We start from the raw sequence: 17064 nt of genomic DNA on the forward strand, positions 1-17064 counted from the left end.
TTTGTATTAATTTCCATAGGGCATTCAGAGGAGGATCACGGTTACCATAGCGCACGAAACAGGAAATGATGTAGAGTGGAAGGAGGTGAAGGAGCTGGTTGTGGGTGAGTACAGGGGAACCTCCTAGAACAGGGGTGTCAAACTACCGGCTTGCGGGAATTAAGTGGTTAATATTGAAGAGGTACTGTGAAAAATGAAATACATTCTTTACAACATTTACAGTACTCTTGAAAAGACTCTAATTTTTTGGTTCGTTTCACTGTGTTGTTTGTTACCTTGTAACTATAGGGCGTATCCGGAACACTCCGGAGGCTGATGAGACCATCATCGACCCCAACATTCTGTCTCTCAACATTCTGTCTTCAGGATACGTCTGGCCCAAACATGACGACAAGTATGTGATGTTGACACAGCAGTGCAACATTACGGTGTAATAACACTGTAATGTTGTCTGTCACTTCCCTTTATTTACTTTATACTTCATACTTTATATACTGTATTTTCATTTGCAGGATTAGTTGCATTCTTTAAATAGTTTTGTAATTTAATGGAGTTGTTCACCCCCAAAACGACTTTTTTTCTATTGATTACGCACGCCATAGAGACTTGAGTTCAATAATATTTTTTTGTATTCGTCGCATTCCTAAGACAAAATTTGATTATAGTAAATGTACCATTGATTTCGGATGGGGACTCAAGTGCATTGCATGCAACTAGAGATATACAGTTGTCAGATCAGTGATAGTCTGACAATAGCATTTTAAACTGTCCACCGAACATAATTCTACAATATTGTAATTGTTGAGTATATCAATGTCTTGCCTCATTACAGTTTTTATTTTTGCATTTGAACTATTTGAGCTATTAACAATCAAGAATTTCTAACTTCTGGTGTCTTTATCTTTATCCTTATTGCAACAGTGTCTCACTGGGAGTTGACCATAGGTATTCTGATCATTACTTTTCATCTTTTCTTTGTGTTTGTGTTCATTACTTGTCTTTTTATGAATATGGACAGACTGATCACATTTCCTTTGAACCTCCCCTCTCAGGACTTTCTACCGCTTTGAGGCAGCATGGGACAGCTCCATGCACAACTCCCTCATCCTCAACAGAGTCACTCCCTATGGGGAGAAGATCTACATCACCCTCTCTGCTTACCTGGAGGTACAACTGTTATTATCTCAGATGATGACTATGCTTCTACTTTGTATTATAACAATAGTCCATTATTATCTTTAACCAATTAATCCCTGTTTTATACTTCATCCTCTGTATGGAAAATAGCCGATCTACACGCTTGTAGATTGGCTGTTTCTGAAAATGACATGGTTGAAATTGGTTAAAGCAGTGTTTCTCTAACTTTCACATTTCAAGGTCTCCCCTTAACTCTGACAGTGCACAAATGGAACCAAATGGACACGTTAGGGTTCATTTGGTTCCATTTGTACACTGTCAGAGTTACAGACTTGTATGGGTCAATTTAAACCCCCCTAAAGGAACCCACAGAGTCCCTGGAATCCACTTTGAGAACCACTGGGTTGCTTCAGCTAGTTAAAGAAACCTTACTGTACAATGGCTCAGAATCAAATATTTGGTTTGAAGAAGAGAGTGACACACCTGGATGGTGAGAGCACTTCTGGTGCACATACAGTGTTCCTCTCATTTAAACGTCTGTTGCTGTTTTTCAGATGGACAACTGCACACAGCCGACAGTGATCACCAAAGACTTCTGTATGGTGTTCTACTCCCGAGACGCTAAGCTGCCAGCCTCTCGCTCCATCAGGAACCTGTTTAGCACAGGCTGCCTCCGGCCCTCTGAGAGGTAAACATGTGGATTAAAGTGGCATTTCACCTATGGAGCAACGAAGTCATCACTGCTATAGGGTACCATCCCCCTGGGCCACAGATTATTTTCCCCATAGAAATTCCCCACAGAGAAATCATAGGTTGCATCATATAAGAACTGTGTTCTAAAAAATAAATCATCCCACCGATATTTCTCATATGGATATGAAGCATCAACTGGCGGTGATAAAGTACAAATGTTTCCAAAGAGTAAGAAAATAGTGAAAAGTAATCGTTATCAAATGTAACCCAATATCATATAAACAACACAGAGTCACATACCTGACAAAATGTCCAGAGTGATTTGTTTATTTTTTATTTTTTTATAATTTTTATCCCACGATTTTGCAACCCATTTTTCACCCAGTGCCAATTGCCTATGTAATCCTGGGCTCTGCTCTCCCTCTGCCACGCCTGGGGAGACAACGGACTGACCTCATGCTTCCTTCATTGCATGAGTAGTCCAAGTTGTTTCTTTTCACCAGACAGGGGGGATTTTCCCCGGGATGGACGTAGCGCGTGGAAGGAACACGTTATTCCAACCAGTTCCTTTCCCCTCCATCAAGCTCCCCGGCTGGCCAGGGGGAGGCATTATTGAGACCAGGATTACTGCATGTTTTTGTGAGGGTATCAACCCTAGGAGACACAGGGAGAACATGCAAACTCCACACAGAAAGGCCCTATCGCCGACCCCACCTAGGGTGTGGGCACTGATGATGCGGAGGGAGAAACACACCCCCAGCACCCACAGCGTCCCCCGGTGGGAATCGAACCCAGGACCTTCTACTGTAGCTGTGAGGCGAAGCGCTAACCACTGCGCCACCGTGCCCCTTGATTTGTTTATTTTTGAAACACACTTCTTATATGATGATTTATCTATGGGGATTTCTATGAGGACAATCTGCAGGATCAGCAGGGAATTTGCCAAACATACTTTATAGATTTTCTTTTTCTTTGGATTCATAAACACGCAGAAAGGCTTGTTCACTGTAATACATAGAGAGAATAACAGTAATCTGTATTTTGCAAACTATATACCTCTATCCGGCTAGTCCATGCAAATGTTATAGTTATATCATTGAGCTGTGACTGTCACTACATGGAATTATTGTCACTCTAGTCTGGGCGGATACATTCTCAATATTTCTCAAACCATTTCCATGAAATGTACTACTTAAATAGATACATTACATTACTTTACAAAGTCAACTTACTAAAGCAGAAAGTAACTTTTTGTCTCTCTTACCCTCTCAGTAACCGGGTCACGGGAGTGTACGAAGTCAGTCTCTGCCATGTGGCAGACAATGGGAGCCCGGGTAAGAAAGAAAAATACATTCAAACAACCACGTTTTCAACATAATGTTTGCTGTTCCTCTAGATAGCTACAATATGCAGTAAAATGTGGATTCATTCAGTTAAATGAACATGCTGGATTTGACCTATTTACTCATTTAGGGTATTTGACATGTACTATTGCGTCCTCTTCCTCCCAGGTATGCAGCGGCGTCGCAGGCGAGTCCTGGACACCTCAGTGGCGTACGTCCGAGGAGAGGAGAACCTGGCTGGATGGAGGCCTCGCAGCGACAGCCTCATCCTGGACCACCAATGGGAGCTGGAGAAACTCAGCCTGCTGCAGGAGGTGAGCTCTGATTGGTCAGAGAGTGTTGTAGGAAGGGAGGGGAGGTTTCGTTTTGTTGGGTGTGTGATGATGATGTAACAGTGGAATCTTCAGTAAACCGAGTTCCTCGGGGTGATGATGAGAAAATGCTCTAAAACAGTGGTCCTCCGAGGGGGTTCCCAGTGGGCCCCTATAGCTAAATGATTGATAGTTAGGAACCAAATTGACCCTTAATAGCTTGTTAACAAAGAGAGTGCACAAATGTATTTGTACCGAGTTAAATATTGATGGTTTTACAGCGTTGATTGGGGTCCTAGATATAAAAGTCCTATCAAAAAGGGGGTCTGTAACCTAACGCATATAAGGGTCCTTGAAATTAAAAAAGGTTGAGAATCACTGGTCTAAACAATTCTCACTCTTCTATGTGTGCGTGCGTGCGTGTGTCCTCAGGTGGAGAAGACCAGGCATTACTTGCTGCTGAGAGAGAAGCTGGAGGCGACCCTGCAGGCGGGGCAGGATGCTCTCTATAAGAGCAGTGACATCAGTGAGTTTGCCAGGAGCCCAGTCCTCAGCCACAGCCCCGGAGGCAGCCCTGCCCTCGACAGCCCCAACCAGAGGCAGAGGGAGCTGGCTGCCAAGGTGACTACCAGTCCCTGGCCTCTGTCTGAGGCCTGCTCAACTCTGGACCTCTTAATTTGCTGGATATGTGTCCTTATTTATTCACAGTTTTGACTATAATATATATTATATATTATATGTATTTTCCCATACGTTTTCATTAAAATAATGACAAAACTTCAGTCGAATCCAATGCCATCCTCAGAAATCAACCTAAACACAGTATGCTTTGAAAAATGTTCATCAGTAATATCAAGTGTTCAAGGAGTCTCTGTCCATGTATAGGTGTACTCAGTGTGTACTCAGTATCAGTGTGTACTCTGCAGAAGTAATACTGCATAACATAATACTATTTATATTTTAGAGTAGACCATAAAACATACATAATACCGTAAAGTGTTCATTTATGCATTTGTAGCTCTGAGAATGTATAAATGTTGTACATTGTCAGAGTAAAACTATTGTGTGCATTGTGTGTGTGTGTTTGCCCTGCTGCTGCTGCTGCTGCTGCTGCAGTGTCTCCGCCTGCTGATGCACACGTTCAACAGGGAGTACAGCCAGGTGAGCAGCAGTGCCAGTGAGAGCAAGGTGAGCCCCAGCTTAGGTCCTCTAACCCCCACCCACCCACCCACCCACCCTGCCCCGCCCTGCCCCACCCTGCCCCGCCCTGCCCCACCCTGCCCAGACTAGATCAGTGCTTCTCAAACTGCTTCATTTCAAGGACTCCCAGACATTATGGTGTGCATTCACACACCCCTTTAACTCTCAGAGCTACAGACCTGTAAAGCCTGTATCATAGTCGGGTCCGCGGTGGAAGGCTTTACACCGCGGTGTAGTCTTTTCGAGTCTTTTTGAGTCCTGAACCGTTACATCATTCCTCACGGTGGAGAGCTTTCCACCGTGAGTCCCAACACATCTCTCTGTTTTTACTATCAGACAGGCAGGCTCTACACCCGTTCACTGATTGGTCGACCTGAACCGGTCTAGACGGGGTAAAGGACTTCACTGTGGGCCGTGACTATGATGGCCTGCACTTATTTTCTGACTTGAGGTGGAAAGCTTTCCACCTCAAATTTGCGGTGGATAGGTCTCCACTGTAGACTCTGATACGGGCTTAAGGATCCATTTTGGTTCCTATCAATGATTTAGCTGGGGACAGCCTGGAGGATACCAGAGGGTCCCCGGACCCCATTTTGAGAACCACTGGACTAGATAACACCCGCTGTCCCAGTCTCAGCCCCACTCTCTCCCATCCACACAGTCAAATCTGGAGTGTTAATTCTACTAAATTGCTAAACTGGATCCGTCAGGGTAAATTAGCTCTCCAGATTTTACAGTGAAGCTCCTCTAAAAACCTTTCACTTCCTGTTTCTTGACATTGTCCTGTTTTGTTATTCTTTTCTCATTCATTAATTCATTAGTATCTGTATCTATTCCCTCCCTTTTCATCCACACTGATGTTCTCTTGTATAAGAGTACAACCCTATCCATATACCCTATCCATATATTCAAATATTTGCAATCAACTGTTACCAGACCTAGGTCAATAATAATAATAATTTTATTTGTATTACGCGTTTCATTCACAAGGAATCTCAGTGTGCGAGTTAAAAAGACAATAATCAAACAAGACATGACCGAGAATTAACTTGAGAATTAAAATTGACTTAATTTTCTCCTAACAAAGAATTAAACCTAAAACTGTATTTTACAGGAAACTCACATTTGTTCATCCTACCACTTTATTTTGTCTTTCAAGATAATCTTGTTCCGCCCCAACATGTTTCCTTTCACCCTGTTCTATAACTCAATTATTCGATGCCTTCCCCACTCTCCCCTTGTTAGAAAAAAGGCAGGCTTGTGTGTTCCTAATGTTAACTCCTGCATGTCTGTTAACGTGTTAACCAGCAAGGGGCTCTTTGAATGGCTCATGGTATGGGGATGGTCTTCACTCTTCAGTACATGCCCAGCCTATTACAAATTGTCTGCTTAAAGCATTTTCTCAAATCATGTGTGTTTGTATATGTGTTTACTGTAATCGTTCTTGTGTTTGTTCTGTCTGTATTTCTCTCTGTTTTGTTTTGTGTTCGTTTTCCCTGCACATTTTTGTGTGCACGACACGTGTGTGTGGCTGTGCATGTGTGTGTGTGTGTGTGTGTGTGTGTGTGTGTGTGTGTGTGTGTGTGTGTGTGTGTGTGTGTGTGTGTGTGTGTGTGTGTGTGTGTGTGTGTGTGTGTGTGTGTGTGTGTTCAGCTATCTGAGATGTCTGCATCGTTGATGTCATCTTCTTCTGGACTGAGCACGCTCACTCCATCATCAACCTGCCCCTCATTGGTGGAGGGACACTATGACATCAGGTATGACGACAGCTTAACACGTTGAGTGCTTATTCCCGACTAAAGTTTCTTATATTAAACCATATATAAGAAAGTGCACGGCACCCGGCACTGAAGCAAAAACTCAAATCCCCATAATCCATCGGGAGAAAACGAAATCAGGAAGTGAAATCCACCGTTGGAAGCAATGGAATGATCTGCAGCAAAATGGCTTCAGCTCGGATCTCTTGGCTGTACTCTCCGGATCGTGTTCTTGTTTAAAACTTGCCCTTCTCTACGGACCATGACAAAAGCACGAATGGCAATCACTGTGTTAAGACATAATCACAATAACAAGCTTGTCAATCACAAGCACATGAACCCTAGCCTCGAAAACCCAGGCTTTTATTTTGGCTTTTATTATCGGAAAGAAAGAAAAACCGCATGAACCCTAACGTCCCTATTCTGGGCATGTCATATGACATAGAAGAGAACAGAATAGCAATAGGACATTCACCAAAATTGGGTGAACATTAGCTGATCTACACACTCACAGCACGTTACATTGCAACTGATTATGAGCTTGTAGATCAGCTATTTTCAGCAAAGATGTTTGATATATAGGGGAAAAAGGATGCCTGGGGGACCCTGGTCAACAAAGTTGATAATGTACTGTAGTGTTTAAAATACATACTGTAGATGTGTGATTTAATTGACAATTTTATTACGTCATAACGTATTTACCTGTATCCAACCTGTAAGAATTTAACAGTAGTTACGGTATGTAAAATGACATGCAAATGCATTTTATATTTTTATTTTTTAAATACTATTATGAAATTATTTTTGTCTTCTGTAGACACACTGAGCCAAATTCAGGGGCTTCCACACCAGACCTGGACCCCTACAGCCCAGTGGACAGGAAGAAGGCCTTCAGAGGATGTACCTTTGTTCCAGACATCCAGGAGATTCGTGTGAGGTTAGGGACATTGTTTTTTATTAATCAGGTAAAACATTTGATCTGATTAGATCTACCGTATACCGTACATCTTTGTGATGTGTATTGTGCTATATTAATGTTTTAGGAGTTTCTGCAAATCCTTGAATATATGGGACTACAGTATATAAGACACATAGTACTAATAGCTTGAGCTATTGAGATATGTGTGGAACCAAAAAGATCTCATTGCATCCAAGCACCAAGGACTCTCTAAGGGGCATTTATACCAGTTTTACATTCAAAGCCCTCTATGCTGAGCAGCTGCTGGACACTGTCTCCGCTGACCAAATGTTCCCCTTTCTGACATGCAGCCCCATTGTGTCGAAGAAGGGTTATCTGCACTTCCTAGAGCCCCACACCAGCGGTTGGGTGAAGCGTTATGTGGTGGTGCGCCGGCCATACGTCTACCTGTACCGCAGTGAGAGGGACACTGTGGAGAGAGCTGTCATCAACCTGTCATCTGCACAGGTGGAATATAGCGAGGATAAACAGACCTTGCTCCGGGTAAGGCTGACTTTTAAGTTGAAGATACTGAAGAGATGAGATGACTTGGCATGAAATGACATGAGTTTAAGTGACATGACATGACATGAATAAAAACAATGATAACAAAACAAAAAAATCATTCATATATCTGAGATGTCACTACTGTGCAAACACTGAATTGAACCAAACAAATTAACTTGTCAATGCCCCTGTGTGTCCAGACTCCCAACACGTTTGCAGTGTGCACAGAGCACCGTGGGATACTGCTCCAGGCCGTCAACGACAAAGAGATGCATGATTGGCTGTATGCTTTTAACCCTCTGCTGGCTGGCACCATCAGGTGAGTGGTGGAGGCGCTCTGCTCTTTGAAACTCTTCCTTTGATGACGTATCTCAAAACTAGTGCCGGGTTGCTGACGTGTCCAATAACAAGTCATTCTCCAGGTTTTTCGAGATCTTATTCACACTGTGCCTGTGCATTTAAAAAGACGGTGCCTTTTTTTTGCAGTGGAGTTGCTATTTAGTAAACAAGACATTTTTACTTTTCGACTATGAAGGGTAACCCAGAATCTTCTAAATCTTAAATCTTCTGTTATCACTATTTTAGGAACATTTTACAAGATGTTTTTCCAGAACTCGCAGTTGTAGTATTGCCTCCTGACCTGAGAATCTTATCTGAAACCAAGCCATAGCGCATGGAAACAAATCCAGAACCTGTGACATATGTTTCACTGGCCACGGCACAACATCAGTTAGTTCATTTAGTTCGAAAAGAGATCATTTGTTCCTTTCTTCTTTTTTTCCCACCCCGGTTCTCCCCTTTTTAGGTCAAAACTGTCCAGGAGAAAGTCGGCCCAGAGGATGTGAGAAGTGAAGCTGCCTGGTGGAAACAAGCTTATGCTCGGCCCACCCTCCTGTTCTAATGTACATAAACCATATAAAACAACCTTATACATAGTCCATATGAAACAAACTCCTGTACAATGACCCTCCCCTGTCGTACACAACAGTACATTGCTCACCCTGAGAACTCCTTGACCATCCTCCCTCATTTTTGCAGTCTCTTTCAATAGATCCCCCGCACCCCTAAAAACCCTGCATGGTGTTTGTCCTCCTGATGCATAGAAGAACCAGACCAGACTAACGAAATGACCCATAGTCCTATTTAGGAGCTTATCTCTGCAGGGCATTGCGACTAGTACAGTAGGACACTGTCATTACCTAGGCAAACAGGTGTCTATAGAAGGATATAAGAGATAGACAGATCTTTACGTTGTTTTACATATCTAAATAACGGTGTCATGCTCAATACCTCTGTCATGCATCTTCGTACACCCTATATAACACCCCCTGTCTTCAACCTTGCATTGTATTTCTCCTTGAACACAGTCAAATGAGGGCTGAAACTAATAGTGAGACAGTAATATCTGTTTTGTGGTCTTTGTCATGCCAGATGTTTCTCTGTGTAGGTGTGTTTGTTGAGAGCAGGGACACTGGCACTTTTTACACCAGACTCATTCTTCTACTGTAAGCAGCATTTACATTACCTCAGTATGGAATGGCTGGGTGTTCTATGGCGTAAAGTAGTACTGCACGTCACTGTTCTAGTAACAGAGGCTTCACATAAGCATCCAGAGGAGCAGGTTATTGCTGCAAGCGATGGCCAGTAAGGGCATCAGAGGGATTTGATTCCACTAAAGGGGAAGATTTTCGACTGCAATGTGTATATTTTCTTTTCTGTCTGCTTTTAAATGAGTAAACTAAAACAGATTTGTCCGCTGCCCGTGAAGCTGTCCTTGCCTGTGCGGTTGTGTAATACTTTTGTGTACAGTTAACTTATTATTTATTGCTCCTAATTGGACATTTTTTGTACTGTATTTCGTTCATGATGGCACAACTGACCACTCTTTTTTTGCATCGCACTTTAAAATCTTGAGTTAATGTTTCATATCATTTGCTCAGTTGTTTTAACCAAAGCATCTTGTCTGAAACCTTCTAAAACCTTTCCACTCGGATAGTTGTGTTTTTGTTTATTTATTTTTATTTTTTATTTTTTTTACACATTTTTATTGACAGATTTTCTTACAAGGTTATGCTCACCCGTGGCAACTTCAAATCTGTTCTATATTTTAAATAAGACTATTATAGACAGATTTATTTTGAGATATTATTTGTTTTATGCTATCCTAGCCACTAGAGTACTGTACAATGCCAGGTTTGAAGTTGAACGGCCCTTTGCTCTTTTAACAGCTAAATGAAACGGGAAGTAGCGAAGTAGCTGAGGTCTTGTATTTTATTGTGACGTTCGGTATGTGGACCAAGGACCGACACAGTAAATTCCTCAGTTCTAATTTATCTCTTTTACGGGTCCATTTGTACACTCTCTGAGTTAAATTAGCAGTGAGGATTTTGCTTTGTGAACCCTGATGATACCAGAAGTTAAGAACAGTTACGTTATATGTTTGTGTACAAGTGCATTATCCATGCACCAGGTAGTGCCTCCCATTGTTTACCTCTTGTTCTTTCTTTCTCATCTTTTCTTGTTCCAACTGCACCTCATATCATCCTGTTCATTCATAAGCCCAACATTAGCTTAACATTAACAGTATATTCTGAGCAAGCTTTTATCTACTGTCTGTTAGATATTATGGATCTTTTTCTATTGTTGATCTTTGACAGTGGCTGAATATAATGTCATGTAGAACATACAGTAGCAGTAGTGTGTAACAATACATACAGCACATAGCACTGTATATCTTCACAGTCATTTACTGTAAATGTTGCATTTAAAAAAACCTCAGCTGAGCTTTTGTACTGTATCTAAATATTTTACAGCCTGGTGCTTGTATCAGAAACCAATACAGTATGATTATCTTGATGTTATTACACATTTGACGTCCAGGGATTAGTTCCTAGTTGCTTTCATGTGTCTCTCGTCCTACATCATACTAAGATGACCCCAAATGTAAAAAATGGATAAATGTGTAACCTGTCAAACTAGAATGATCTTGAGACATTTAAATGCATCCTGTCATTTAAATGATGCTATTGTCACTGTCAGTGTATAATCTTGTCAGTACTCTATATTGTCTCATAACGCTCCATTTTGAGTCTGAACCAACGCCATGGTCTGCCAGCCATTTGGTCTTTGTCTTGCTGTTCTCTGACTTGTCTTGCTGTTCTCTGACTTAACTAAAGGACATAACGTATTAGGTACCCTGCATGCCTCAGGCCAGCAAACCTGTTGAGCATCACCACTTAATACTCAGAAAATACAAGCAAGATCTGACTCGCATGATGTTACATGACGAGATTAACAGACTAATTCAAACCACCTTGTATTGTAGTGCTTATTTTTAGTTCACAATTGCACCATCTGGTGGATTACCTTTTCTTGGCAGCAAATTGGTGTTATGTGTCATTTTCAAGGAAGGCCTAAATCAATTTACTGTACCTTCTGAATCATGTTTTGGGTCATCTTTGTATTGGACATAGAGATTTGTTTTGTCTTTTAGCTTTTCTTAGAATGCCAATAGATGTTTATGTTGCCTGCTGGAACAGTGGACAAGTACTAACAGTAGAAAGCTTTATCAAATGATGTGGGAAATGGATTTGTGGGTTTCCAATGTAGAATGAAACCAATGATCATGCACGAATCATCATATTTATTATGATTTTATTGTTAAGAATGTATGGATAAAGACAGAAGAAATGAAATGCCCCCGCTTGATGGAAGAAGACAGTTTTGTATCGAAATTGTGCTCTTGTCACCTCATCAATCAGTCCTCCACTACTGCATCAAATTGCATTGGATCTTAATCCTACAAATATTATTTAGGTCTAAATTATGTTAAAATCAAATCAGTGATACCTCACTGCAGTTTCTAAGTTTGCAGGCTGCTTGATAGAATGTGTAAAGATAAAATGATACGTTGTTACTTTATGGATTTGGCTGCTTATTTAAGTGGCATAGTTCTGGATCTAAGCATGCAGATCCTTTATCTTCCGCTCTGCTCTCTCTCTCTTTGCCTCTGTCCCTTGCCTTACTGCTTGCTAATGATGGCAGCTTCCCCTCCTCTCCCAAGTGCTGCTTGTAAACTATTGCTACCCATGACCCTGTATCAACTAACTGGATACCTTCTTGGTTCTTGTCATGTATATAAAACCAGACTGCTGTGTTGGATCCTAGCACACACAGATCATATTAACTCTCTTTATCGCTCCTCCACTTTATACCATGATGAGTAAGAATTAAAAAGAAAAATCAGACCCGGTGCTTTGTTAAGTGTCCTCTCAGAAGCAGCGATAGTGCTTACAAGAGGGGTACAGTAGTTTTGCACTTTTGATGTCAAATGTGGGAGCAAGATTGACAGTGGACAAAAAGGACTTGGTAATTGATCCTGGGTCAGCACTCCTGTTCTCTGAGCTGCTTGATAAGAACCGGGTCACATGAAGTCTGATGAGGAAGTCTTAATCTCAGTGCTCACATTTATCTTTGAGTGTTCTGGAGTTTCTGCTGGTGTCTTCTTATGTCTGTGGACACGTAATAAAAAGTTGTTGAGAAAAAATGTGAAATAAATAAAATAAATGTTGGAACTCATTATTTTTGTGTCAGTTTGGATTTTATTGTTGGAAGTCGTTTTAGTTTATCGCATTGACATGGCTTGGTTGTTATGGCCATTTTAGCCTATGACCTTGTATGACACAATCTCTGGTTCTTGGTAACGTGATTTTAAAGTTCAACTTTGGCAGAGTTGGAACAAGTCTTTCACTGTTCAAAACAGATTGGCTTTTGAATAAACAGCACATCACTCATCATTTCACCTGAAAAAAACGATTGAAAAATGTTGACCTAGCCTATAACCAAGTTTTTGGCTTGTAAGAGTTTTCGTGCATTATGATGATAAATGAATAAATCTCATACTATAAAACTATGCCTCAGTTGGGTAACACTGTGTAAATACTGCTCAGTTGCTCAACACTTTGTGCAGTACTTTCACTTTCAGGACATTGTGTACATAAGTGTGTGTGTGTGTGTGTGTGTGTGTGTGTGTGTGCGTGCGCGCGCAAGTGATTGGTTGTGAGCTTCTCTATTATTGATAAAGCACTCACAATGTACTCAACCCAAGCAGGAGCCGCCCATTACACTAATCTGCTTATAAGAGAGGCATAAACCCTTATCGTTACAAATACAAAGGTGCTTTATAGAGTGAGTGAGGGGCACAGAGGAGGTTCCTGCTTTCAAGTCAGGGGTTTAAGGGTGTCTTTGTGATTGTGTTGTCTTGTGACTGAGATACTGTCCTGCAGGTCTGCTATATGTGTGAGGCGGCGTGATGAATATTTTACTGTGCATTAAGTGCGTGTCTGTCTACCTTCCTCTGACTGTAGCCCCCTCTCTGTCTCGTTCTCATTTTCTCTCAGTATTTGTGTCATGGGTTCCTTTGGCAGACCTACCTTTTCACCACACTCCTGTAACTATCAGTGATATCAGGTCTAACTAACTATTGGGTCTCTCCTAGTAATGAGACCTCAGGTGTCAATGAGTTTGTAAGGGTGGCCCAACTCACATTAACTGCCAGTGTTTAAACTGGTACCCTTTGTCATCACCTTGTTACTGAATTTGCCAATAAATAATTGTAAATACACCTTTTGGGTTTGTTGTATATTATTAAGTATTATCATTAGCAGATTGTATAGCCTAATTATAAGTTTCCGACAACGCCACCTCGTTTAAAGAGGAAAATAAGTGCACAAAAGGCACAACCTTTAGGGACACACAAGTTCGTTTACGGAACACCAGAGCAATATAAATCATGAGGAGAGAACGACCAGGACGACAGTTTAGAAAAGTATAACAATCTTTATTACTAGGTTACAGCGGCCTCTATCACGCCAAAAACACAATAATAAAATAAAAGGGAACCCTAAAATCCTACGGCGCCAACTAACTAAAAAACTAAAAATAAGAGCACTGTCAACAATAAAACACTAATTCAAACCCCCCTTCTTTCTCTTATCGTAACGTTCTTGGTGACAATTAAAGTGCACTTAGTTTAGGGTACCGGCTCGTTAAGGCCTCAAATCGTAATAGTATAATAATTATGATAATTAATTATAATGCAAGGAGCGCAGATTTAAGGACGAATAAATGTTATATAACTAAGCAGATATGAAATAATAGGCAGAGTATCGTTTCAGCAGGTGGGAATAGTGACTTCTACAGCAGGTGGGATGGCACACACAGCGGCACACAGCTCATCTTTGGTCATCTACGTCTTTAGTCCACCGTTCTGTGAATACAAAGAATACGCCAGTATCCTTGTCGTGACGACTATACAGCTCAACTCTAGGCCAGTGACTTTAGTGACAGTGGTGTACAGGATTGGATACTCACACGCAGGCAGGCTTGTGACCTGCCGCTGCGAATAGTTCACACGACACCACAGTAGTCACAACGACCCCTCTCGTTAGCCGGGTAGCCGGTTCGGCTCGTCAGGACCCTCTCGCTCGTCTCTGGATGGCCGGACCCTGCCTGGTACCGCTGACACCCGGATCACCGTCTGGAATCCGCTGGGTTTGTAAGGTAAAGCGCTACTCGGTCCTAGCACTTTAGTTCAATAAGGTTCAGTTCAGTTACTGCCTGGCTCGGCCTGTGCCTGTCTCTCTGCTCATCACAGCCGGCCACCTGAGTCACTTCCCTCAGCCTGCTCCACACACACGTCTGCGCCCCTTGCTTGTCAACCTAGACTGAGCCTGGCGTTCCTCTTAAAGGGCCGCCTCCCACTCTGCCAGCCGCCCATTGGCTGGTCATGACGTCAGTCCCCCATACATTGGCCAGCACCGGCGTCTAGTTATCCTATCAGTTCGCAGTCAGACTCACACATGGAAAGAGAGGAGGTTGTTAGAGGGAGACAGCAATATAACATTATAACCAAACGAAACATATTATACAAATTATACAAAACATGTTCAACAGAAGGAAATAATTGTAAAAACAACAATTATTAAAGGAAAGAAAAATAAAAAGAATAACGCTGCTTTCCACCCCCTCACACTCCCCCCTACTTGATCGTTAGCAGTCCCTGCGACTAACTCAACCGGGCTGTACCGCACAGACGGCTGCCCAAATTAACTCCAGCAGAACGTCGGGGCCCTGATACCTCCCTGAAAGCTTCTTCCAGTTAGGCTGTCGTCTTGGTTGAATGCATCCTCCCTTTCTCCGCCTCAATGGGACGGCCTGAGCCTCGTTCCCCCAGGTGACCTGCAACTGGGGTTCGTCCTGGAGCTTCTGAAGGGCCATCTCCTGTTCCTCAGACAGCTGCTGGTGTTCTCTCATCGGGGACACGCTCCGTCTGTTGGCCTCTTGCAACTCTGCGCTGAGGCCCGTTATGGTGATCTCCAGCTGGGCTTTCTCCTGGCTCAGCCTCTGACGCAGAGCACCACCTCCCTCCAGCTCCACCGCCTGTTGCCTTACCTGCAGCTCCAGAACACGCACCTTCTGGTCAGCTGCTTGTGCCTGGCTGTTATACTCACTCTCCATCTTGGCCCATCTGAGGTTGGTGTCCTCCAGCAGAGCCTGGGTGCTCTCTGTGTGTCTCCTTTGCAGCTCAAACTTCTCCTGCTCCTCCTTCAACGAGTTGGCGCTCTGAACCGCCACCTTCCTCAGCTCACCGATCTGCTTATTTTTGCACTCACGAATGACCTGGGTTTCCCGCCGTAGGCCTCGAACTGTCTCCTCTAGCTTGCGGACGCGCTCCTCAGAGTCCCGCTGCTTAGCTCTATACGCCTCAATTTCGCTGTTCTTTCTGTCCAAAAGGGCCCGCATATCCCGATCGTGTCTCTGCTGCATTAACCTAACTTGTAATCCTGCATCCGGTAAGCCACATAATGGAACTCTCTCCCTCGGTACCCCCATAACCTGACACTCCCCAACAAACGCCTCATTAGCCCTCCTTCCCATAGGTGGGGAAATAACCCCTGTCGCACGGGCTCCGGCAACAGGGCCCTTTAGTTTAACGACGGCTGATTATTAGTGCACCATCTAGCTATGTGTCCCGGTCGTTTGCATTGTCTGCATATTGGCCTCCCCTCCCCATCCCATTCATGTCTCTGAGGTGGCGCGTACCGGCGTGCAGGTGGCACATAAGGCGCCTCAGGCGGCGGTGGTTGGGAACGCACAGCAGGAGCGGCAGCTTGGATGAGCGGTCGGAGTTCACTCATCAACTCTTTCGTCATACCGTGCAACTGCGTCTTGACATCCTCCATTATTTCTCGCTTCAGTTCATCTCTCCACGCAGAGGTCTGTGGTGGCACAGGGACAGTTACGGGGTTAATAGCATGACAAGCGATTTCAGTAGCTGGCGTACCTCCATGTTCCGTGTCCAACGTCAAGGCCTCCTGTCGCAGCGCGGCGAAGTCTTCGTCAGGGTGGCGTCGAGCATATATTCTCAGTGCTTGACCAAGTGGGCCCTCAGTTAACCCCATAAGAAACTGGTCTTTCAAGACGGCCTCGGAGGGGGCTGTAGTCGCATCATAACGCCGCAACCCACAAAATAATTCTCTAAGTCTCAGAATAAAGGCACTGACACTCTCTCCAGGGCGCTGTGCGCAACTATAAAATTGTGAGCGTACCTTTGCAACAGGGATTGTTTCCTTGTACACGTTATCTAGATAAGCAAAGATTTTGGCCACAGTATCTCGATCCCCCTCATCCAACACATTAACTTGCCGTCTAGCTTCATCAGTCAAGGTTTGTAATAGAATGGCAACCTTTTTAGCCTCATTAACATCTTGCGTCCCCAATAGCCCTTTAATCTGTACTTTCCATTCCCTGTACTTAAGTTCACCCTCTGTACCTCCAAACGTGGGCAGCCACGGGGCGCCCGGATACACCGGCATCATCATCATATTACAAGTTCACAATTACACACTTATTCAATCTCTCCTCTATATTGCTCTGTGTCCGATCCTGCCGCTACAAACGTCAATTATGTAAGGGTGGCCCAACTCACATTAACTGCCAGTGTTTAAACTGGTACCCTTTGTCATCACCTTGTTACTGAATTTGCCAATAAATAATTGTAAATACACCTTTTGGGTTTGTTGTATATTATTAAGTATTATCATTAGCAGATTGTATAATTATAAGTTTCCGACAACGCCACCTCGTTTAAAGAGGAA

General features: G+C 43.1%; 1 protein-coding gene across 1 annotated transcript in view; it reads left to right on the forward strand.

Moving 5' to 3' along the window:
• kif1ab (kinesin family member 1Ab) overlaps positions 1–8831 on the forward strand; it is a gene marked incomplete at its 5' end in the record, with an annotated part of 31442 nt that extends 22611 nt beyond the window's left edge. Inside the window, 13 exons of the mRNA XM_080725226.1 lie at positions 20–104; positions 289–394; positions 1053–1167; positions 1692–1825; positions 3103–3164; positions 3342–3487; positions 3917–4105; positions 4601–4672; positions 6338–6441; positions 7259–7378; positions 7711–7903; positions 8107–8225; positions 8712–8831. Coding sequence (XP_080581352.1) covers positions 20–104; positions 289–394; positions 1053–1167; positions 1692–1825; positions 3103–3164; positions 3342–3487; positions 3917–4105; positions 4601–4672; positions 6338–6441; positions 7259–7378; positions 7711–7903; positions 8107–8225; positions 8712–8751 — 1485 coding nt within the window. The 3' untranslated portion in view covers positions 8752–8831. The remainder of the gene's footprint in view (positions 1–19; positions 105–288; positions 395–1052; positions 1168–1691; positions 1826–3102; positions 3165–3341; positions 3488–3916; positions 4106–4600; positions 4673–6337; positions 6442–7258; positions 7379–7710; positions 7904–8106; positions 8226–8711) is intronic.
• Between the last annotated feature and the right edge of the window lie 8233 nt (positions 8832–17064).

The sequence above is a fragment of the Nannobrachium achirus genome (assembly GCF_963921795.1).
Source record: "Nannobrachium achirus genome assembly, chromosome: 5".
Classification (NCBI taxonomy): domain Eukaryota; kingdom Metazoa; phylum Chordata; class Actinopteri; order Myctophiformes; family Myctophidae; genus Nannobrachium; species Nannobrachium achirus.